We start from the raw sequence: 24,197 nt of genomic DNA, 5'->3' as shown, positions 1-24,197 counted from the left end.
CTCATAAATTACAGCCCCTGCATGTCCCACCCATTCTGTTCCCACCCTTTGAAGTCCTGCCTGCCTGTTTTTGCCTCCTACCAACCCCGGCCTCTGCTACTTTACAATCACTTTTCCTAATGTCATGCCGGCTGCTTCTAGCAGAAACGTCCCAGGCTTTTCCTTGTGGGGATGGCACTGACCCAGGTACATGCAGCGAAACGAAACAAAAGTAACCTCTTCTGTCCCTAGAGGCAGAGTCGTGACAACTCAGTGAAGCACTATGCCTCCAGACCTGCACTTTATTCACAATTTCTCTATGTGGCCATTTTGCTTTATAAATCCCCCCCCCCCCAAGGCCCGACCCATGTCGCCGAGTCTCCACTTCAGTGCCACCACTTCCTGAAATGCTGCCCCCTTAGAAGCAAACAGGCAGGTGGACGCTTTGCAACCCTCACACCCTGAACAGGCTCCAGACCCCAGCCCAGGCTGGACACCTGGTCCTGTGTTCATGGTCCCACCCGGGGGCTGAGGCCCCTGCAGACTCTCAGAGTAACCGAGATGGTCCGTAACTCTGTGTGCACCAAGCACAGATCCATGTCTAAAGCAATTTCTGCCCCATACTATCTCTCTCTCATGCTATTTTTTTTAAGCTCTTTATTGGCATATTGGCTCTACACTGTTGTGCCAGTTTCTGCTGTACAACAAAGTGAATCAGCTGTATTTATACATATATCCCCACATCCCTCCCTCTCGCGACTCCCTCCCACCCTCCCTATTCCAGCCCTCTAAGTCATCACCCATCATCGAGTCGATCTCCCTGTGCTATGCAGCAGCTTCCCACTAGCTATCTGTTTTACATTTGGTAGTGTATACACGGGGATGCTACTCTCTCACTTCATCCCAGCTTCCCCTTTGCGCCCCGCCCCCTGCTGGGTCCTCAAGTCCGTTCTCTACATCTATTTTTAAATGTATGTATGCAAATTCGTTTGAAAATGCTACACATTTATAGTAGGTTTAAACTTTACTATAAACTGAGTCACCTGTACGCAAAGAGATAATGTAACCAAAACTCTCTACCCACCATGCAGTTCAGTCACCTTTGACACTGCTCTGTTTGCTCCAGTGCATTTTATTTCTAATAAATAAAAAGACACCACTGAGGGACTTCCTTGGTGGCACTGTGGTTAAGAATCAGCCCACCAATGCAGGGGACACAGGTTTGATCCCCAGTCTGGGAAGATCCCACATGCAACTAAGCAACTAAGCCTGTGCGCCACAACTACTGAAGTCCACATGTTCTAGGGCCCATGTGCCACAACTACTGAGCCCGAGTGCTGCAACTACTGAAGCCTGTGAGCCTACAGCCCGCGCTCCACAAGAGAAGCCACCACACTGACGAGCCGGCGCACTGCGACAAAGAGTAGCCCCGCTCGCTGCAACCAGAGAAAGCCAGAGTGCAGCAATGAAGGGGAAAAAAAAAAAAGTTCACAAGCCACAACTAACACCTGGTACAACCAAAAAAAAAAAAGAAACACAAACACCACTGAAGCCCCCAGCATCTCTCTCCTTGGTCCTGATCCCTCCCTCCTCCACAGAGGGCATGGCCACCTGACTCTGGTGTTCCAATAGCCAGCATGCTTCTACTTTTAAGAGGATAAATAACATATTTATCTTGCATGGTTGCATATATCTCTTGCATGGTTTCTCACTTTGCTTGAATCAATGCCTCCTATACCCTTCTGCAACTTGTCTGTTCACCTGCCATGAGACGTCTGCAATGTACAGATGCTGAAACACTCTCATGCATACTAAGGGCGGCATTCCACTGTCTGCAGGTCACAGCTGTGTGTCCATCTCCAGCAGAGAGACCACTAAGGATGGTTAAGATTGTGGACTCCGAGCTAGCTCCCCTGGACTTGAATTGTGGCTCCACCAGTGATCAGCTATGTGACTTTAGAAAAGTTACCCAACCTCTCTGTGCTTCAAGTACCTTATCTGTAAAATGAGGAACATCGTGGTGCCCATCTCATAAGTTTTTGTGAGAATCAGGTGAATTAACACAGAGCGAGCACTCAGGCAAATGCCTGCCACCCATCAGACTCTACCTCAGTGTTCATTAGGGGCGTGCTGCCCCTGCCGCTGCTATATTATTATCAGTCCCCGCATACGCTCTCCAACCACGATTCTAAATGCACAGCTATGACAGTGTGATCATAAATGCTCTCTCGACCATAAAAGGAACTTTCACACTCAAAAAGACCAGGAACCACTGACACATCTGGCATTTGCACTCGTGATCCCTCCGTGCTGGCCACTTCCTGATCTATTGGGGAAATTATGCAAACCCTGAGGCCCAGGTCTCCGGGGTGACAGTCTGTGTTTCCACACGCTGAGCATCCGCATTCACCAGAGGAGGGGGACTCCACCTGTGGTTTTTTCAGTTTTGGAGCCTGCTGGATCCAAACGTGGGATGTCTCCTTTTCTGCAGCAATCCATGAAGGGGAGCAAGACAGGTCTGGCATTTCAGGTGAACCCTCTTTAAGACAGCAAGGGCAAGGGCGATATCTTCATGTCTGCAGGCATTGGCCGTGTTTTTAAAGCCACAGAATATATAAAATAAATAACCAACAAGGACCTACTGTACAGCACAGGGAACTACACTCAATATTTTGTAATAACCTATAAGAGAAAGGAATCTGAAAAAGAATATATATATAGAACTGAACCACTTGGCTGTACACCTGAAACTAACACAACACTATAAATCAACTATGCTTCAATAAAAGATAAAATTTTTTCAAAAAAAGACACAGAACCCCATGAAAGAAAAAGGAGTATGCTGTCCACACCAAGTCACTCTGTGTGCAGCATCCTGGAGCCAAGCTGTGCTCTGTGTCCCCAGCTGGCCAGTGTGACAGGTCCCCAGGGAGGTGACCAGCTCCCAAGGTCAGGTCTTCACTCTGTCATCTCCTGTCTCTGAACTTGGTAAGCAAGTGATTCAAGGAGTGAGTCCTGCTTACTGCCCGTCCTCACGCTGACCCTTGGGACACAGAGTCCCCTTAGGCGAGCTCCTTTCATATGTGATCTCTGGACCAACAACGACGCTGCCTCTCCTCTGAACTTCTGTAAAGCCCAGAACTCCCTGAAAGTATCCTCAGTCTTCTCCTGCCCTCCCGAGAGCTCCACTGCCCCGTCCCGTCCAGCTGAGCTGGCACCTGAGAGCCCTCCTCAGGCTCGTGCACGTGTGTGTGTCCGTCCTACCCCCACAGTTAGCCTGGGAGCCCCGTGAAGGCAGGAGCTCGGCCTCAGACCTATCCGCCCCTTCCTCTCGGTGCCCCTTTATAAATGATGAAGGGATGAGGTCTCGCAGGATAAAGGCATCTCCACCTGCCTCGCCCCTTCCTGAAGGCTCCTCTCCTGCTCCAGCTCCCAGCGATGCAGCCAAGCTCCTCTCTCCTCCACCTCCCAGCAGCTCAGCAGAGCCTCCCTGTCCCCTTCAACAGAACTGCGGCTCCATCCAAGCACCAACACCCGCCAGGCCACCCCGCAGGCTATCGGCCCCACACTGGTCGAGTCAGGCCCCAAGGTCCCACCCACAAGGGGCAGCGGCACCCTGGAGGCCGCACCTGTCCAAAGGCCCTCAAAGTCACCTAACGATACACAGACCCCTTGGCTTCAGTTGCCCTGCTTTTTCCCACGTCATCTCTTGCCACCCAAGCATCTGGGCTTAGGGGCGCGGCTGACCAGACCACCGTGAACCTGCTGGGGTTTTTTTTGGCCATGGGATCTTAGTTCCCTGACCAGGTATTGAACCCGGGCCCACGGCAGTGATGCACCAAGTCCAAGCCACTGGACCGCCAAGGAGTTCCCTGAGCCTGTTTTTTCGCTTGCCCCTAATAAACTCTCTTTACCTTCCTGGGCCTCAGTGTCCCCTATGAGGTAAGAGGGTTAGCACAGATGTTCCTCACAGTGACTTTTGCTTTCAACACTATGCCGTGAAGTTCCCAGAGGGCAGCCCCACAGGGATTGCTGCAGCCTTGCTCCTAAGTGGGGGTGGGCCCGACCTGTCGGGGAGGAGGGGCGGGACGTGGGCCCAGCCGCCCCCAGGGCAGCCCAGCTCGCCTCGCTGGTGCAGGTGGAGATGAACACGGCCCATCCGCCTCCCTGGCAGGATCTCCCTCTTTGGGCTCATGAATGGGAAGGGCTGTGGCCACACAAGCTACCGTGATCATCAGGATGTTTCTGAACGGCTCGTGGCGGTGGCAGGTCACAGGTTACCAGCCAGGGCCCTGCCCATGATTGTTCTAAATGGGCTTAAATGAGGTAACACATCACAGCACGGAGGACACATTTCCCCGCCTGGGAAGCTCAGCCGGGTTACCAGCCAGCCGGGCCCCAAGGCTCCGGCAAGGAAGGATTTGGTGTGGCTGTAGCAGCATCGGGTCACGGCTCACCACTGGACCCCGATCCTCTGGGCAAATGACGTGCAAAGGACCAAACAGGCTGGCGGTGAAGATGCCTCAGGGCCTCCCCCGCCGCCGCCCTGCTGCAAATAACTTTCTGCCTTGGAAGGAAGGAGAATGCTGAGGTTTCCTGGCACGCGTGTCCTTGCTGGGAGCAGGGTGGTATTTGTCATGAACTACACGTTTGTGTCCCCCGCAAATTCACACACTGAGACCCTAACCCCCAGTGTGGTGGTATTAGGAGGTGAGGCCTTTGAGCACTTAGGTCACGAGGATGGAGCCTTCGTGGGTGGGATTCGTGCTCTTATCAAAGGGACCCCAAGGAGCTCTCTCTCTGCTCTCTACCACGTGAGGACATGATGGGAAGCCGGCCGTCTGCAAGCAGGAAGAGGCCTTCGCCAGCGCCCGACCCTGCTGACACCCTGCCCTCGGACAGCCAGCCTCCAGAACTGAGACAGAAGTGTCTGGTGTTAGTGAGAATGGCCATTACCAAAAAGCCTACAAACAATAAATGCTGGAGAGGGTGTGGAGAAAAGGGAACCCTCCTTTTGGTGGGAATGTAAGTTGGTGGGAATGTAAGTTGGTGCAGCCACTGTGGAGAATAGTATGAAGGTTCCTTTAAAAACTAAAAATAGAGTTACCATATGATCCAGCCATCCCACTCTTGGGCATATATCCGGAGAAAACCGTACATCGAAAAGATACATGCACTCAGTGTACGTAGCAGCACTATTCACAATAGCCAAAACATGGAAACAACCTAAATGTCCATCAACAGATGAATGGACAAAGAAGATGTGGTACATATACACAATGGAATATTAGCCATAAAAAAAAAGAATGAAATAATACCATTTGGAGCAACATGGATGGACCTAGAGATTATTGTACTAAGTGAAGTCAGACAGAGAAAGACAAACATCATACGACATTGCTTACATGTGGCATCCAAAAAAATGACACAAATGAACTTATTTACAAAACAGAAACACAGATTTAGAAAACAAACTATGGTTACCAAACGGGAAAGATGGGGGGAGGTATAAATTAGGAGTTTAGGATTAACATATACACAGCACTATATATAAAACAGATAACCAACAAGGATCAACTGTAAAGCACAGGGAACTCTACTCAATATTCTGTAATAACCCAAATGGGAAAAGAATTTGAACGAGAACAGGTATCTGTATATGTATAACTGCATCACTTTGCTGTACACCTGAAACTAACACAACACTGTAAATCAACTATACTCCAATATAAAATAAAAAATTTTTAAAGAAAAGAAAGCAATGGATTGATTGTTATAAAAAAAGAAAAAGAAAGAAGAAATGAAGAAATGCCTGGTGTTGAAGCCACCCAGTCTGTCGCATTCCATTGTAGCAGCCAAACAGACTCAGACAAGGTCAGAGGATGCTCCTGTATCCTGCTCAAGACAACTGCGGCAGTACCTCCTCCAGGGGAAGGAGAGAGGTGACAGAAACTGCTCTCAGGGAACGAGATGCAGCTCTGCTGCTGGGCTGCCCCCAACTCACTGTGGGACGCTGGACAGGAACACCTGGGATAGTGACCAGGACAGTGAAAGACAAACGCACATCCCATCAGAAGCAATGAAGGGAATTGAGAACATCCCACCCCGAGCAGGGAGGACTCGAGAGGAAGCAACTTGTGCCACCAAGTCTGTCATGGGAGGGGTGACACCGTTTCGCATGGCCCCAAGGGTTGGGACCACTCCTCCCCCAGCTCCACTTCTCCATCCTGGTGGTGGCCTGGCCCCTACAAAGATGCCATGAACAAAGCAGGGGAATGGATCTCACTTATACTTAAATATTAGAAAAGCCACTGGTTCTTTTTAAAGCGTGTGTCCTAGAGGGAGAATTACAGAGATGATGGAGTGAATGAAGCCCCCAATATTCTATCAGAAACATCTCACACTTGGTGTCACCACTGTAAGGACTGTCACTAAGTCACAGGGGCCCATGGCACCACGGAAATGGACTTTATGTGGTCTGTGCTCCCTGCTCAACACCAAGCTTCCTGAAGGCAGGAACCACACGTGACCTTCACCCAATCTGCACCGCCTCCAGGGAACAACGTTCACTCAGAAGCACGTGCTGGAGCAAGCTCCGTGTCCTTCTGGGGATGAGTGGCTAAGTTACCTGTGGAACACACTCGCCATGGACACCATCCAGCCTTAAAAAGGAATGAGCTAGTGACACACGCTATGACACGGGTGAACCTTGAAAACATCCGCTAAGTGAGAGAAGCCAGACACAAAAGGTGGCTCAGTGTGTGATCCCTTTCGTGTATCCAGAACAGGCCAGTCCACAGAGAGCAGATGCGCGTTTGCCAGGGGCTGGGGTGAGCGGGGACAGGGGAATGACCGCGTAATGGGTGTGGAAGGTCCTTTTGGAGTGATGAAAGTGTTCTGCAACTGAACAGAGGTGACTGTTACATAATAATGACTGTACTAAATGCCACTAAGTCGTACCCATTAAAATGGTTAATTTTACGGGATGTGAATTTCACGCCAACTTTAAGCACATACGTTTTGTCCAGTGAATGAAATGTGTCTCCAAGTTTCACGTCGATAGACTGTGCGACTGAGCACTGGGAAGACCAGGACCTCTGTGTGGAGGTGATGCCGTCTCACCAGGGCAGGAGTGTGGTCCTGCTGGGGCCGGGCCCACGGGAGCCAGCCCGGCTCACATTCGGCCCACGTCCCTCCCTGTCTGCCCCCGGTTATGCAGGACCAGCAGACCGTCACATGGCCTGATGGGCAGCACGCCCTCTGACGGCTCTTAGGTCTGGGAAGCGGAGAGAGCAGCAGGTAAGGCATGGTGCAGCCCGGGGGGCTGATTTCAGCGTGTGTAGACGTTTACCCTGCATTTCACTAACTATGTAGCTTGACCGGCATGCCTGTCATTAAAGGTGGGGAGTGGATGACATCACAAGACATCCATCCTGAGGCCCCTTGTCTGTGTCTCCCCAGCCCCCCGCAGGCGGGGAGAGGTCCCCCTCTGGGTGCCATGGGTGGCGTGTGGCCCCCGGCACTGCCGCCTTTGTGTCTGTCTTTCCCTGTAGTCTGTGACCCCTCAAGGCACAAATCCCGGCTTTCTGTCTCTGAGCCCAGACTCCTGTGTGCAGGTGATTGATGAGATCTGTTTGCTGAGTGAATGACACTCTCTAACCTTGAGACGAGAGGCCATGACCTGTTTCCAATGTGCCCAAAGGACCTGCCGCAGTGAAAAGTAACAGCAAGGTGGGATGGGAGCTCAGTGACGTACACCGGGTTTGTCCTAACCTCGTCCTGAGGATCAAGTCCAGCCCGCAGCCTGTTAATGTATGGCCCATGAGCTAAGCATCGGTTTTATCATTTTAAAGAGATGTCTAAAAAAAAAAAAGAATATGCAACAAAGAGACCAAATGTGACGCACGAGGCCTAAAATACTGATGCAGACACCGTCTTGACTTCCTTTCCTGTGCCCTCCACACCCATGTTTGAGGAAATAACCCACTCAGAGTAAAACCCCTCGGACCTCCTCTGTCCTCAGAGGTTAACAGGCTCTAAACTTTAGCCACAGGATGAATCAAAAGTAAAATATTTACAAGCCTCTGCAGACCTCTGGAATGCCTGCGTGCCAGGTGTGGTCGGCACTGTGCGCTGAGGCCATTTCTGTGCTGAGAAAACCAACCTGCCAGACCCACCATCAGGAAAAAGCTTCTCTCCTCTCCCTGGAACCACGAGGCAATCAGGAATCGGTAGATGAAAACAGATCTTGGGATCACACGCTATGACATTTTTGAAAACCTAAGACTCCCTTCATGATGTCATTTGGATGAGTGGCATCAATTTCATCAATGCTCTTCTCCAATCAGCCCGCTCCTCCGTGCCCCACCCTGCACCTCCGAGCTGACAGCGCCAGGGACCAGAGAATGAGGGCACGCCACAGCCCTCTGGAGGGGCGGACACTGCTGTCCGACCCGGCCACATGTGCCCCACCTGAGCAACGCAAGGAGCCTTAGGACGGTGCTCTGTTTCTGCCTCCCTGCCCGCCTGACCCTAGGAAAGGCAGGGAAGCAAAAGGATGCAGCAAAAACCTACAGGCGTGAGGGTGTGTGGGACCCAGACCCAGGCACTGACGGGGATGGGAGCCGTACGTCTGGGCTCACGGCACGGGGACAAAGCTGGCGTCATGCAGCTCAGCCTCTGTTGTTGGGAAATCGAGGCTTCCTGGTCAACGGGCAGGCACTCAGATACGCCAAGAAGAGGCTAACTGTTCCCACAAGTGCTGAGGAGATGCAGGAAATTTGGACCCCCTGATGGTGGCAGGTGAGCCCTTTGGCACTGAAGCCAAAAGAGTGGAAGCAGAGAGAACAAAGCACTAGTGCTTTGAGGAGAGATCTTAGGAAACCGGGCTGTGAAATTAGAAAGCTTCTTCTTGGGGTGGTGGGGGGGAGGGGGGGATGATGTTTGGAAGTAAAATTAGGAAGTAACTTCCTGGGGGGTGCTGGTAGTAGATGGGAGACTGAACGCTAATAAGGAAACTTCTATTGGTCCTGCGTGTGCAGGCCTGGGCACACGCACAGGTGTGTGTACACACACACACACACAGCTCTGGTGGCTGTGAGCCCACTGAATGACAACAAGGAGCCGGTGCCCAGGGCCGCGCGGCCGCGATACGGTGCAGAGGTGAGGATTCCCGGCCCTCGTGTGACCGTGTACAGGTCCTGGCTTTGAAATAAGATACTTGGGGACCCGCAAAGGCTTGCTCTGTGCGTCGCTAAGCTTCTTACTTCTTCATAATCATCAACAGGCCTAGAAGCTTCCTTCTTCACAATTTCTAGATTAGGGCCTGGCACACAACAGATTCAGTAACCATTTCCTGATTAAATGGATGGCCAAAAGCCATAGCGAGATCTACTTCTGCCTGAGGTCACCACCTCCCTTTTCCTGGTGAGGGTGGAGACAGGGTCTCCAGATTAGATTTGCCGCTGCCCGTCAGCAGGGTTGAGGCCTGAGGTGCATTTCGAGGTGGGGGTGGTATATGCAGCAAGCACTCTTCCTGGCTCCGCGAGCCTGGCTGGGGGACCCTGGACCAGTCGCCAGGATCCTCGAGGCCTGGGCTGGCTCATCTACAGAATAAGGGCTGCGCGGCTGCACCCCCCAGTCCCTTCGGCTCTGGGTGTCGGGAGCTGCAGCTATGAGGAACTGGTGACTTCCCTCCTCTCCACACAGGGAGGCCCGGTGCCACGGCCACCTGACAAACATAAAAGTTGCAGGTTGGTGGGAAAAGGGATTTCAATGACACGGTGGGCTGCTCCGTCCACTCCCGGTGCCGTCCAAAGTCACAGGCTTTTGCTGGCCCCCCATGACCCCCAGGGCCCCCCCATGACCTCCAACCCCACCATGAGCCCCCAGCGCCCACAGGAACCCCCCCTGCAGCTTCCCAGCCGCGATCTAAGGCGTGGCAGGTGCCGGCTCCTGCGTCAGTGTCCATTAATCACACCACCTCTTCCCCACTGAGAGGCCTCACTTCTCCTTTTCCTTCCTCAAACCAGCGTCTAATAACAGGAATCTGTCCCAGAGCTCAAGACGAGGCTGAACCAGGGGGACGCTGAGCCTGTCACACCCAGGAACCCCAGAAATTCCGAGGGAGAACAGCTGGAAGACACGGCTGCCCAGGTGTCCCCGAGCCCCCCGCCTCACCAGGACCCTCCGCCCCAGCTCTGCAGACAGACCTGCCTCATGCGGGGCTGCCCTGGCCCAGAAGCTGGCGGCCTTGGCCTCGGAGCCTCTGCTGCATACAGCCCGGTGGCGGGGGGCAGAGGGCTGCCCGTCACACCTCATGAGCAGACACCCCTACGCACCTCAGCTCTCAGGCTTCTGCCCCCTCTAAACCCCGTTAAAAAAGCATATCAACACAACATGGTAAAGCAATGATACGCCAATAAAAATTAATAATTAAATAAATAAATAAAGTAAATCCCCCCAAAAGCAAGTAAGTACTGTGCTAGAAGAACAGGCTCTGGAGTAAATGCTTCCACTCCGGCCCCAGCACCCCCATCTCCTACAGCAGCAGGAGCCAAGTAGGAGTCTGCTGGACCCAGCAGGGCCCGGAGCTGGAAGCAACTCCATGCCCAGTGCTCCAAGGAGAACCCCAGACACTCAGGGCCAGAGGTACACACACTCCACACAGGGCCTGCGAACGACAGAACGGGTCCCACCACCAGCCGCCTCCCCGCCTCTGCAGCCACTATGAGGAGCTGCAGAGCGGGGTCCCCTGAAGCTGAACGACACGCTCCCTTAAATCCCTGAAGCATTACTCTGCGGTGTCGGATGTACACTCGGCATCTCTCCAACTGGATGCTGAGCTCCCAGAGGACACGATGTGACATTCGGAGTAGGGTATGTTTTCCCACTATAAGAAGTTTCAACTACCGTACCACGAAGGATAAACCTCGCACTCAGCTGTCACAGATGTGGGTGTGACTCCTGGCTCCTGTGCTCACTGGTCGTGTGACCTTGAGTGAGTCATACAACCTCCCTGACCCTCGTCTGAAAAATGGGAACACCATCTGTACTTCCTTCAGAGGGTCGTTGGGAAGAATAAATAAGGCAAACCACTTAGGACCGTGCCTACAACATAGCACATGCTTCTTCACGGTTAGCCACTACCCACCCCCCCACCCTCCAAATCTGATTTACGGGCTCTGAGACAGGGCCCCAAGCCACCGTAATCCTTAAAGCTCCCCAGGCCATTCCAGTGATTGAGAACCCTGCCTAAGAGAAGGTGTGTGGGAGGGGAAGAGGGAGAGGGGTGTCAGAGCAGGGAGTCAAAGGGCGACCCCTTTATAATCCCCCCAGAAGTATCTGCCAGGGAATGGCTTCTCTGCTAGGGTCTGAGATGCCACGCGTTGGTACCACTTTCCCCTGCCAGCAACCCTGGAGATATAAAGCAAACAAGTCCTGAGAATTACAAAGAAACCAGGGCGGTGGCTTGTGGCCTCTTGGCTTCCAAGGCCGTCAGCCTGGTCACTCTTTCCCTCGCTCAGCATTTACTTGCCAGCCAGCAGACGGTGCAGAAAATGTGCAGCCCTGCCCCTAATCCAGCTCTGAGTGCAGAATTTGCATATAATTGCCAGAGAGCCATGGTAGGGCCCTATGCTGTCCTTCTTTTCTCAAAAAGGGAGCAGAATAACGATCTCAACGTGCAATCAGCCCAACATCTCAGTTCTTGAAGGAACATCAACCTACTTGACTTTTTTATCTTGCTGGAATCCAATGAAAAAGCTGGAGTGTCTGCTACGTAGCTGACTGCCTGAACGGGTTTTCGGGTTGAAAAGTTGTATTTGGACAGATGATACACATTACTCGTGGACTGGAAAATATGCTGATACACTGGACTGAGGAGAAGGCTTTGAGTATAGATGCCTTTTGATAAGATTATAATAGCTACTAAAGAGTACATATGCTAGTTTTTAGCCAAAAGTATCAATATTTCCTGCAAATTTTCAGTCAGGGGCTCCCACTACATCAGGGCAATCCGTTTCCTACCTTTCCTTCCCTTTTTTTTTTTTTTTTTAAATCAATAGCATTTTCTTTTAATAAACAAGGACACTATTAAAAGGAATGGAATGCTCGCTGGCACAATGCCTCTACCTAAGAGACAGCTCTGAAATTCCCCTCACCAGGTGACATGGTCGGTGCCTTCCCCCTGGGCGGGGTCCTAGTGAAAATGGACATTTTAGTGCTTGGAAAGCTAATGAGAAGCAGAGATGACGATGATGATGGTGGCGACAACGGAATTGTGCTGTTATACCTTTATGCAATGCTTTACACAGTATTTGCAAAGTACTTTCCAATTACTGACCTTCATCAAGTCAACCGTCAGGGCATTCGCACGTTCTCCCATCAGCTTATTAACAATCTACCTCATAAAACGACTCCCGTGTGCCTGTAAAAGGGCCCGCGTAAACTTTTACGGCTTGTTCTCGGGGCCTCTCAGATGAGCTCAGACGGCAACCCTGCCCTGCCTCCGCGGCATCAGCTCAGGAGCTGGGTGTTACCCCAAACGCAATCCTGCGGAATGAGTTAGCAGCAGGGCTCCCATGCTGGAGGCTCAAAACATCCCTTCCGAACCAGGGCCGTCCCACCCGGCCGTCACAAAGCCAGTGTCTGGCCCCAATCTGGAGGCCAACGTGCGGGTCATCTTACAAGGCTGGGACTTAAGATGCTTTGAGATGAGGGGATAGAGGGGAAACTCAAGACTTCGAGTGTCCCTGGTGGGCACAGCCCCCATCAGTACCGATTCTGATGCGCGCGCGGAGACGCTGCTCCCCGCGCAGGGAAGACCATACCCGCTGGGTGATGCGGGGCTGAGGGCGGACGCTGAGGCTGGCCTCCAGCCCTCACTTTCCTGTCCCGTCTCCTTTGCCTCCCTTGGGACTGGGAGGGCGTTACCTGGGACGAAGGCCTGCAGGTAGGGACAGGGCTCGGACCACTCCAGAACCAACGCTCCCCCCCACACACACACCCTCAGCCCTGTGGCTGTGACCCGCCCCCGCGGCTGTCATCGCCTCCGCCGGCTGAGCGCCCTCCAGGTGCCTCCCGCCCGCGAGGGCGGCCTCCCGCGACTCACCTGCGTGAAATACAAGTTCATGAGCGTGAGGGTGAAGAACTGGAGGCACACGGGGAAGCAGTAGAGCAGCCAGAAGACGAAGGGGCTGAGCGCGTTGGCCGCCACGAAGTCTCTGAAGTAGAAGGAGAAGAGGACCGTCCGCAGGGAGGCCCAGAAGAGGCAGAGGAAGAGGAAGACGCTCTGGTAGCTGAGCCGCTTGTGGCGGTAGCGCAGCACCAGCCAGAGCTGCACGTAGATGAACAAGAAGAGCAGCGAGTAGAACACGGTGTAGACGATCGTGAGGCCGAGCTTCACATAGGGGGGCACGGCCGGGGTCAGCGTGGGCGGCAGCGAGTCGTTGCGGAGGGGGTCCCACGGCGGGGCCTCCATCGGGCCGGGGGCGCTGCGGCGAGGCCAGGGCGCTCGGACTTCATCGGGGCTCGCGGCCGCCGCCCCCGCGGGGGTCTCCGCGCATCGCGCTCCGCCCGGAGCCCGGCGACTGGAGGAAAGAAAACAAGCGGCACTTCCTCCCCCAGCACCACATGATTCACTGGGGCGGCCTTTGTCTGCGATTGGCAGCGCCGAGCCCGCCGCCCCCGCGCGCCCGGGCTGTGCACGGCGCGCCCCCCGGAGTCCCGGCCCCCAGAGTCCCGCCCCGCGCGCCGTGCCGCGCGCCCCCGTCTGGCCCCCCTGCCCCGCCCCCTGCCCGCGCCGCGCGCCCCCCGGGGCCCCGCCCCCTGCCTGCGACGCACGGCCCTGGGGCCACGCCCCCTGCCCCGCGCCACGCGCCCCCGTCCCGCCCCTTGCACTGAGCGCCCCCAGCCGCCGCTCTCCCCCCGGGGCCCCGCCCCCTGCCCGCGCCTCACGCCCCCGGGGCCCCGCCCCCTGCCCGCGCCGCGCGCCCCCCGGAGCCCCGCCCCCTGCCCCGCGCCGCGCGCCCCCCGGAGCCCCGCCCCCTGCCCCGCGCCGCGCGCCCCCTCCCCGCCCCTTGCACTGCGCGCCCCCCGCCCCGCGCGCCCCCCCGGGCCGCCCCGCCCCGCCCCACCCGGCGAAGCCCCCAGAAGCCCCCGCCGGTTGCCGCGTCGCCCCCTTCTCCCGTGACTGAGCCCCGCGCCTCGCGCTCGCCGCTGATGATTACTTGTCGTTTTGCAGAAGTTAGTTATTTTATTTCAACAGCGACAAACGCAATTCTTTTAAACAAAAATAAAGCTTTGCGACTCCGTGGCTGTGAACGGACTGGCGTTTTTCCTGGCACAGCTCCTGCTGGAGTGATGTTTATCTCTAAACCCAGAAATGGCAAAGACAGGCTTTGTGCGTGTGAGGTCAGGTTTGTATGCGCTGCGGGGTCCCTGTGGCTGCCGCCTGGCCTCGGCGGTAAGCGGGGCTGTTTGCTCCCGGGGATCCTGACCCTGCGCCCCGCACGGTGCTTCCTCGGGGGGCGGGGCGGCGGAGGGAGCCCGCGGGACCTCCGAGCGGGGCGGCCGCTCTCGGCTGCTGCCTCCCGATCCGGTCCAGCGCATCCAGTAGGACGGTCGGCCCGTCAGGCAGACAAGCCCTCTCGTTTGCTGTGGCTGAGGGGGCGCTCTTCCGAGGCGGTGACTTAGTTTACACCCCAGGGTGTCTCTCGAGCATCACCTTGGCGAGGGGTGAGGGTCGGGGTGGGGGAATGGTAGAGCGCTGTGGGTAGAAAGGGATGGCCAAGCGGCCGTCTGGAAGCACTTCCAGGCAAGCAGTTCGAGTAAACAGAAGAGGAGGACCCGAATCTCCAAGACTCTAGACGTATCTTGCGATTTATTTTTTCATGTCAAATTAATAGTCAACTTCGTTCTCTTTCCTTAAAAGATCCTCCCCCCCCAACCCCCACCCGCCCCACGGAGCCTGGACCAGCCCTGCTTTTCCAACAAACTATTTAGTGCCTACACCCTGCTAATATATTTCAGGGACTTCATCAGGGCCAGGTGTGCCTTTGGTGTTACGCTCCTTTCTAGTTCCTCTATCCTTTCCCTCTCTCACTTGCCCCTGTTGTTCTGAGGATAAAGTCCGAACTCCTACCCTAGCTGACCAGACTTGTCTCTTAAGAGGTGTTAATGAGTGTTAGCACCTCTTAACTCCTGTTGCCAAGGAAACTCTTTCCACCCCTTCCTCCGACAACTGGCCAAATCCCATTGATTTGTAAGGGGGTTACTTCCTCCAGAAAGTCTTCCCAGACCACACCACCATCCACTCAGGATTAGGTTAGGTGCCCCACCTGTGTGCTTACAGAGCATCCGTGCATAATTGTCACACCCCACTTGTTTATGTTTCCTTAGTATAGAAACTATGCCTTGCTTACATTGGTCTTCCCTGTGCTTGCCTGGACAATCAAACAATATGTTTATATTTTATTTTACTGAAAGAATATAGTGTCTTCAGAGGCCCAGGTGCTGTTATTTCTCCTCCACCATGCAAGACCTCTATTCATAAGACAACCTTATGATCCAAGATGGCTGCTGGCTCTCCAGCCATTGAATGCACCTCCCAGGCTGGCATTAGGAGGAACAGGGAAGGACTAAAGGGCACTTGTCCTCTCTTGTTCAAGGAGCCTTCCCAGAAATAGCACACAATGCATCCACTGCTCATTGGTAGAACTTAGTTACCTTAAAAAGATAACTACAAGAGAGATTGGGAAATGTAATTTTTGTTCCACATGGCAACATGCACAGCTAAATGTCAAGGTTCTGTTACTATGGATGAATGAGAGAATGGATTTGGGGAGGAACTAGCAATCTTCACCATACTTCCAAAGCTGCCCCCCAAAACATCAAATGTCTGCAATAGTCTGTCCCTTTGACTACCCAGCATCAAACGTTTCTTGCAATTCTGAAAATAAAAACTGTATAAAATAAAAATGCTCCCACTTAATATAATGCAACATTCCTTACACAATTGAAAATACCTTCACTCCTTCCCCCAAAGGGGTCACACTAAAAGATCACTTTCTGGGTCCGGCTGAAGTCCAGGATCTCTGCATGATAGTAATTCCTCCTTTAATTCTGCCACAGTCCCATCTCAATATTCTAATCTCATAGACTAAATTGTTAAGATCTCTTTCACTAATTTACCCTATATAAAATAGAAGAAAGTTAAAAGTAAAGGGTAATTAGTTAAAATAGATATAAATATACATATAACAGCAAGGAAGAAAATATAAGTAGAAATTAGAGTTCTTATTTCTGCAGTTGGTCACAAGGTCTTTAGTGGGTGTATCATTATGTCAATTTATGACTCCTGTCTTTAATTCACATTACAAATACCCCTTTCCCTTTATCAAGCATTTTAGCTAATCAGGGGATACCCCTGATGACTGAGGGATCTGAGTATGTTAATTTTCCTAACAAAAAATTGTTTGCCACTGGACATGCCAGTAACATGAGGCACCACCATGGCTGTATTCTATCTATTGGCTTCTTTTGCTCACCATATGACAGCAACCTTGCATCCCCTTGATCGTCACTACATCACACTCCTTTTACACTCCCACCCACTGGCACGGGGTGTCTGAAATAGGCAGTGTCTCAATTTCAATCTTCAGGGAACTATGTTTGAGTCCCCTGGTGGAAGAATTCCTCGCTGATTGCTAAGACCTTCAAACTAGCAGAGTCCAGAGGTAAAGGAAACAGAAACGAAAAATTTGCAAGTGGGTCATTGGGCGTATTTGTGAGAGATGCCATCCTCTTGGATCTATAGCCATGTATCCTGGCTGCAGGAGAAGCAATGCCATACATTGGCCTAGAGTTCATAAGATATTCTATATGCTATAGGACAGTCATATTGTCTTTACAGATGTGTCTTTCAGCAGTAGCTATAACTACATCTACAATTAGTCATTCCACTATTCTATAAGGCCAGCCGCTGCTGGGGACAGAAATATACCCACCACATTTCTTCTTCTGGTGTAAAGTGAGACCTTGGTCAGAAGTGATATTGTATAGGATACCATGATGATGAACAAGGCATTTGGAAAGTCCGAGGATGACAGCTGGGCAAAAAAAAAGTACATCCATGTTCAGAAGCATTGTCTATTCCAGTGAGGACAAATTGTTGATCTCCTCCAGGACGAAAGAAGTCCAATCTATGTAATCTGCTTCCAGGTGCCTAAGCCTGGTACCTTTAGGAAGAACTCACAGATGGTTAGTAAATTCTGGTAAGGAGCCAGGTTAGCCTTGGGAAGGGACGTCTAGATTGTTAAAAACATGGGTGGTCTCAGTCTCTGCCTGCACAGTCACTGTTTCCATAAATTATTGAATAAGCAGTGGGCCAGCTGGGGGGAGAAGTTGACTGCCATCATTAATATCCCTGGGGCATGTTAACCTGTCCTCCTGACTATTGAGACTCTCCAGTGTAGCTGGGTCTTTTGCTGAACCTGACCTGGTGGCTTAATGTGTCAAAATAATATCCAACTCAAGATGGACAGCTCAACCTGCATGGGGATCTGACTTCCTTGATCATGCATTCAATTTCTTCCACGGTGCAATAGCAAGCCAATTCTTCGTTCCAAAAGGAAAAGAGTTGTTTGACAAAGAAGGCGTGTGTTTACTTCAAAACGCTAATAGCTGACACTGTGATTCTCCTAACAGGGCTTGTCACAGGCACCATACCTCATTCCAATCTGCCATTGACACTTGGAGCACCACTGAATCCACTTAGTTGCAGGTGGCAGGCCAGATCTCACTGCAGCCCAGACCAGATGGAGCTTCTCCTCTATCCCCAGGCTTCTCCTCAAAATTAGCACCCACTGAGTAACCCAGTGAATGGGTCCGAGAAGCCCGGGTTAATGTGGCAAATGTTACTTCCATAAAGAGGACCTTCAGGCATTGTATATCTCTCTCCTGCAGGAGGTGGTATAAGATGCAACAATTTGTCCTTCACTTGGAAGGAGATATTTCAACCTAGATCACTAGACCTTCTAAAAATCTTCCCCAAGGTCACAAGCCTCTGTAGATTAGTAAGAGATATTTCCCACACAACCATTTGAATGTTTCATACTAATGTAACTAGAATAACTACTGTTCCTGCTCTTCAGATTCTCAAAACATATCATCAATGTAGCAGTCCCTATGTCTTAAAGGTATTGAGGTGATTAAGATTTCTACGGATCACACTGACATAATCAAGCTGATGTTGAAAGCAAGATGGGGAGTCATTCCTGCCAGATGAGACAAAGCAGTTTTTGGAGTTCTTTGCTTATTGGAAATGAGAAAAAAATCCACTTTCCTCCAGGGGCTGTGTGGTCTGCTGATTAAGTTTATGATAACCCATCGTGACTCTCCAAGACCTGTCCATCTTCTACAGCACTTGGACGGTACAATTGGGATGTTGTAGGAATTTGCCACTTCTGTAGCATTCAAGTTCAGGCCTAAGCACTGGACGTGAGTATAAGGTTGTCTGTTCATGACTTAAGTCAGACCTAGAGCATTTTGGTTTGCTTCCATTGTAAGAATTACATAGGACCATCGAGGGCTGCTCAGCTGTTTTGGGGTCCAGGGGCTCGCGATCAATTAGTTTCTGCTAAAGGACATCTGATGTTCAGACAGTTCTGATTCTCAGGCTGACCCTGGGCATGTTCACGGTCACCATGTCTTCTACCGAAATGACCTTGCCTCCCCTGGTGGTTGTGCCACTGCTGGCCTCTGGTGCCTGGGATCCTGGGAAACGTGACAGAGTCTGTTTGACCCCAGCAGCTCTCAGCAGCATCCCTGATGTGCATGAAATAGCCATGACAGTGCTTTTGAGAGGTGGTGTATTTCTCAATGCCTTGATGAAGGGAGTATCTTCCGGTCCCTTTCAGGTGAGAGAGTTAGGGGATTGGCGAGTGAGTCATACACAGTGTATTCACACCAACCTTCCTATTTTCTTGGATCCCTGCTTCTACATGATGCCGAAGCAATGCAGGCATCTCAGCTTCTCTTGCCGTGTCTTTGGTGTCTCAATCTGCCCCATCCAGGTCTGGCTTTATAAAGTGAGGTGTATGTTGGAACCTAGCTCTGGTTTTGGTCTGGAGACACTGAGAAGAGGGGAGGTTCAAAGGGCCTGCAATTCCCTTTGCAAAATGACTTCCTCAGGCAAGAATGATATACTAGGTCGTCAAGCAAGTGAGAAACAGCTCTTTATACAGAAGGAGGGGTTACTTCTTGTAACAGGGGAAGCTGTGTGTTCTAAGGTCCTCAGGGCCCCATGTCCTCTTTCAGAATCTCCCAATTCTCACTCTTTCTAATCGGTCCCCTAACTATCCGTGAGACACAAGAGGAGGTTGTGACTTTAACAGATGTTGTAAATCAGGAACCCACAGAATCTCTTTTTTGGTTTAGTTGTGGTTGCAAAAGATAAGATATGCTTTTAGCAGAGTCAGTGAAAGTCCTTGGTTTTCAGACTGCCTTGAACTACAATTTAAGACTCTGCCAATCACTTCTTATGCTTTCCAGTCTTAGTATCAACCACTCCACCCCACAGTTTTCAAATCCTTTGTGCCCTTCATGCTTTTCTCTGGCAGCAACCACTTGATTTCTCAATGCCTTAACTTCAGTGAGAACTTCACTGTGCTGGGTGACCTCCACGCAAGCGACCACAGGTGACATTGTGCCGTGAACTCTCCAAATACTACTTGAATTTTCACTGTCCTTAGGTCCAACCAGACCAGGCAATCAATCTCGAATCTTCCCCTAGTCCCTGAGAGTATGTTGCTGTCACCTCTCCTGATGTCAATTTCTTGTATTTCTCAGGATGCTTGATTGCAAGCAAGAGAAATCAATTTTGTTTAATTTCTTTTATCCCAGTCTCTGCCTTTGTCTTCACATGGTGTTCTCCGTGTGTCCAAATTTCCTCCTTTTATACAGACTCCAGTCATATTTATAGGACCTACCCTAATGACCTCATCTTTTATTATTATTATTATTGTTAAACTTTGGTAAATTTAAGCAGAAAAATAATGCATTAAAAGATACTTTATGGAGCTCATGAAATCCTCAGGAGTTCTGAAGGAGTTTGCAAGCTATGAAAGAAGAATGACACTCAAAATAATGCTGCAGAACTAGTTCTGTAACAACACTGCTGCTGCCACCCCTGGCTCTGATGTGGTAGTCTGCACCACAGACCTCCCCCATGCCGGACCCTGGAAACTGCCTGTTATCAGTTAGGAATGAAGACAGTTGCAAACAATAGAAAACATGGCTAATAGTAGGTTAAGTAATAAGTGCTTATTTTTTTCACCTATCTAGAAATTAGTGGTTGCAAACATGGATTCAAGTATCTAAAAAATCTGCCAGGGATCCTGGCTCTTTCAGTCCGCTTCACCACCCTTAGCATACTGGCTTTAATCTTCTCAGTTGTTCTCTCATGGTTGCAAGATGGCTGCTGCAGCCCTAGCTATTGCATGTACATTCCAGGCAGAAATCGAGAGAAGACAAAGGGTGATTCCTGTAGCAACAAGGCAAAAGTTTTCCAGAAATCTCAAGACAAGCCTCCATCTGTATCTCCCCAGCCAGAAGAGTGCCATATAGTCATCCAGAGATAGGAAAGAAGTTAGGAACATGACCAGGCTGGGTGGTAGGGGCAGGCTAAGAAAAGAGTTGGTAAAAGGTGTTGCATGAGTGAATCCCTTTCTAGAATAGAGTATGTAGTTTATGCTGCTTTGAATCAAGAGCTTCCAATTAAAATCAGGGTCAGAGTCATTTGATGGGCTGAGCCTAGACCATGTGCCCACATCCCAGCAGCCACAGGGGCTGAGAACATGAGCATCTAGCATGTTCAGCTTCCGTGGTGGGTGCTTCTGCTTCCTAGGGTAGGAAATTCCCCGATGTAGGAAGGGAGTTCAGATGCTAGGGGGAGAAAATGGTGACAAATAGCTTCCCATACTGTTACAGATTTCCCCAGATGATTAGATGCACATAGTTAAAAGTTTCGAGGTAACTTTTTGGAAGAGGGATCTAAGAGTTGCATGAAATTATCTTTTTTAAATTATCTGTCAGCTATCCTCAGAAATTCTTTTAAATGTTTAAGAGGTGAGAAGAAGGCAGGCCATAGAAGGAATTTCTCTTCTGCCCCTTGGCCGGTCACTGAGATGCCGCTACCACCAGGCATCTCTCCCAGCTCTGACCTTCCTGTCCTGACCAAGCGCCCGGAGAGCCAGGAACCCCCAGCTGCACAGCTGCCCTGAGCCTACCGACCCCAGCAGGCCCAGCCTCCAGGCCTTTGCCACACCTCCACCCAGGCTCCACGCCAGGTTAAACGTGTCTGTCTGTGTTCCACTTCAGAGAACTCCAATTTCCAAGGTGGTAAGTAGCTCATCTCAATAAACAAATCCTTGCTGGTGTTTTCCTGGGAAAGAGCACTCCTGGGTACTGCTGATTCCAGCTAGAGAAATGAAGGATAGTCAGAAACGGCAGAACTAACCACAGCCTGCTCAGTCAAGGGCGTAAAGAAAGGCCCCTAAGAGGTACACACATACTAGGAGTCTCAGCCAACTAAAAACGGCGAGCTCCCGGACAATGGAAACTATGTTTTTTCATATTAATGGATGTAAATTGTTAGATGAAACTGCCCAGCCGTTACAGTGGCCACAGAATTATTGCTTTTTTACATTTTTTGTATTCAACCCCTGAATACTTTGTGTCATGTGGCTTTCAGCCTCCCGGTTCCCCTCCTAACAAGACTGGTTTTATTGGTGTGGTTTTATTTTTGCTCTGAGTGATGAGTCCTGCTTTGCCAAACATGAAGTGATAGAAAAACAAAACCATCTTTTCATTTCCGTGATCAACACGTATTTAGGTGTGGTTGATTCATTGTTGAATGAGCAACCGATTCGATGCCTGTAGTTTTTGTTCTCAGCTATTCAGGACAAAGTCAACATCGCTTGTGGGGTTTTTTGTTTGTTTGTGTGTTTGTTTTTGGTCTAAATTGCAGTCAGACTCTGAAAGCTAAGGGTGTCAAATGTTTCAGGAATGCTAAGAGATTCAAGGGGTCAGATAGCATAAGTGATAAGGGCTTTGCAAGCTAAGATGATTCTTGCGGGAAAGTTCCTGTTTCAACAAATACATCTTACATTTTGTGAAATATGACTTACATATCTATGTTCATTGATCCCATGTTTGTAATTCCTAAATGTAAAGACCATGAAGCATATTAGAGTTTTAAAACAACTCTATTGGATCATAAATTCACCCATTTCCAGTGCATAATTCAGTGATTTTTAGTAACTTCACCTCGTGGGGCAACTATTACCATAAATCTGTGTTGGACAGTTTCATTCCCCACCCCCCTGCCCTGCCCATAACAAGTATATCAGATTTTAATTCGGTCAGGTATGGGATTATTTATAGCAAACTCTAAATCTAGGACAATCCTTAACCCTGTCTAAGCAGACAGGCAGATGGTGCAGCTCTCCTACGGTTGCTCAGATGTGCTCTTTCAATGATTCAATAATCTCATTAAAACTTTGGTATTAGGTGGATATGGGGTGAAAAGGGAACTTAGTATAACTGGAAGCCCGCAGTGGTCAAGAACATGGAATAATACCTATTTACCTGAAAACAGAACGGAATGTTTGCTACCAACAAATCCCCCAAAGCACTTTCACTTCATACTCTGCTCCAGGGAAGGTATTTTCAGGGGTTTGCTCAAGTCTCTGGGGGGAAATCTAGATTCAGTTCTTTCCAGGAGTTTTTGTTTGTTTGTTTCATTTTGGCCACGCAGCATGTGGGATCTTAGTTCCCCCACTAGGGATCGAACCCACGCCCCCTGCATTGGAAGCGTGGAATCTTAACCACAGGATCGCCAGTGAAGTCCTTTCCAGGAATTCTTGGAAAGGCATTTAAACTGCTGGCTGTTGCTCTGTGTTCTTCTTATAGGTTTCCATTCTCATCCCCAGAAATAGTACTTCAGGTAGCTTGAGCCAAAGAGGGCACTGATTCTACCCATGGAACTCCATGACATCTTGGGGTGTGAGAATGGCCACATCCTATTTTCAGGATTGTGTGCACTGCAGGGAAATGAGCTATTATGATGGCACCGTGGGTCTCCCCACTGAGAGTGGTCTGAGCTTCTAGGTCCAGTGAACTATGAAGACAGGCTAGCTGATACCCCCCAGGGCAGGACCAAAAGGACGAAGGTGAGGGGTGTGTTGAAAATCCTTCTGAGAAAGCCGTTCAAGAGGCTGGACCACATCTGGTTTTTGTGAGTCCTGAAGCCTCTTCTTCACGGTCAGAGACCCTCTTTAGGAAAAGCAAAAGAAAACTACAGATACAAAACTGGGAACTAAAGTGAATCGTGGCTTTAGAATAACACATCACACGTTTAAAGAAGCTGGCCAATCCTACAAACACCACAAAATTCAGAACAATAGTGCAATATTTTTATGTATTTATCTGAGGCATCTCTAAATTCCCTTTTCCCTACCTTTCTTTCTTTCTTTTTTTTTCTTTTTGGTCTTCACACTGCTCTCTGTATGAACGATTCTGCAATATAATTTTCTGTAGAGAGAATAGACAGAGAATTCTTTTTTCCAGAACTGATCAAACACTGCTTTTGTTATTGAAGTTCAGGGGAGTTTCAGGCTCACAACTCGTTATTGTTAGTCACAGGGATTTTTAGGATTGTTGTCAGCTTGGGGAAACCTCAATGAGCTTTTTTCCTTATGATCATAGCTTTCAGGGCATCTTAAGTTTCCTTGTGCGGTGATTCATCTTAAGGAGGCTTTGAGTTGGTGACACTCCTTACCCAGCTTATCGCAAAGTCCCGGTCATGGCGTATGGTATTAAGAATGTTGAGTTGCCTCCATATTTCAGGCCAGATGCTGAAAAGGAAAACAAAAGCCTCCCTAAGAAAAAATGCCTACTGGCTCCTGGAGCCCGGACTCACCACGCCCAGAGCCTCATTTGCAGTTTTCCTCTGTGAGGCAGTGCATAGAGATTGCTTTGTGTTTAGAAAGGGAAGAATGAGTTCCTGCCCACGGTGCCAGGGAGCGGCCTCCTGCATCCTCTGGCCCTCTGTCTGGAGACGAGGGAAAGGGGAGGAAGAGGATGCAGGGAAAGCAGACCAGGTGGGAGGGCCAGGCTCTGGGGGTCCAGGTGGTCTGGATGCTAGGGTCTCAGAGATG

At 50.5% G+C, this 24,197-nt stretch overlaps 1 protein-coding gene across 2 annotated transcripts in view; it reads right to left on the bottom strand.

The window, feature by feature from the left end:
- The window catches only part of GPR137B (G protein-coupled receptor 137B), a 43,784-nt gene extending 30,104 nt beyond the window's left edge, over positions 1 to 13,680 (bottom strand). Inside the window, exon 1 of one of the 2 annotated variants that reach the window (XM_057734427.1) lies at positions 13,091 to 13,680. In XM_057734427.1, the coding sequence (XP_057590410.1) occupies positions 13,091 to 13,459 (369 nt within the window). In that variant the 5' untranslated portion in view covers positions 13,460 to 13,680. The remainder of the gene's footprint in view (positions 1 to 13,090) is intronic. The other variant, XM_057734426.1, reaches the window with a different exon arrangement.
- Positions 13,681 to 24,197: the final 10,517 nt, after the last annotated feature.

Source organism: Hippopotamus amphibius, chromosome 5, assembly GCF_030028045.1.
Source record: "Hippopotamus amphibius kiboko isolate mHipAmp2 chromosome 5, mHipAmp2.hap2, whole genome shotgun sequence".
Classification (NCBI taxonomy): Eukaryota; Metazoa; Chordata; class Mammalia; order Artiodactyla; family Hippopotamidae; genus Hippopotamus; species Hippopotamus amphibius.
Note: the sequence above shows the minus strand (reverse complement) of the source record. Positions and strands in the feature narration are given on the sequence as shown.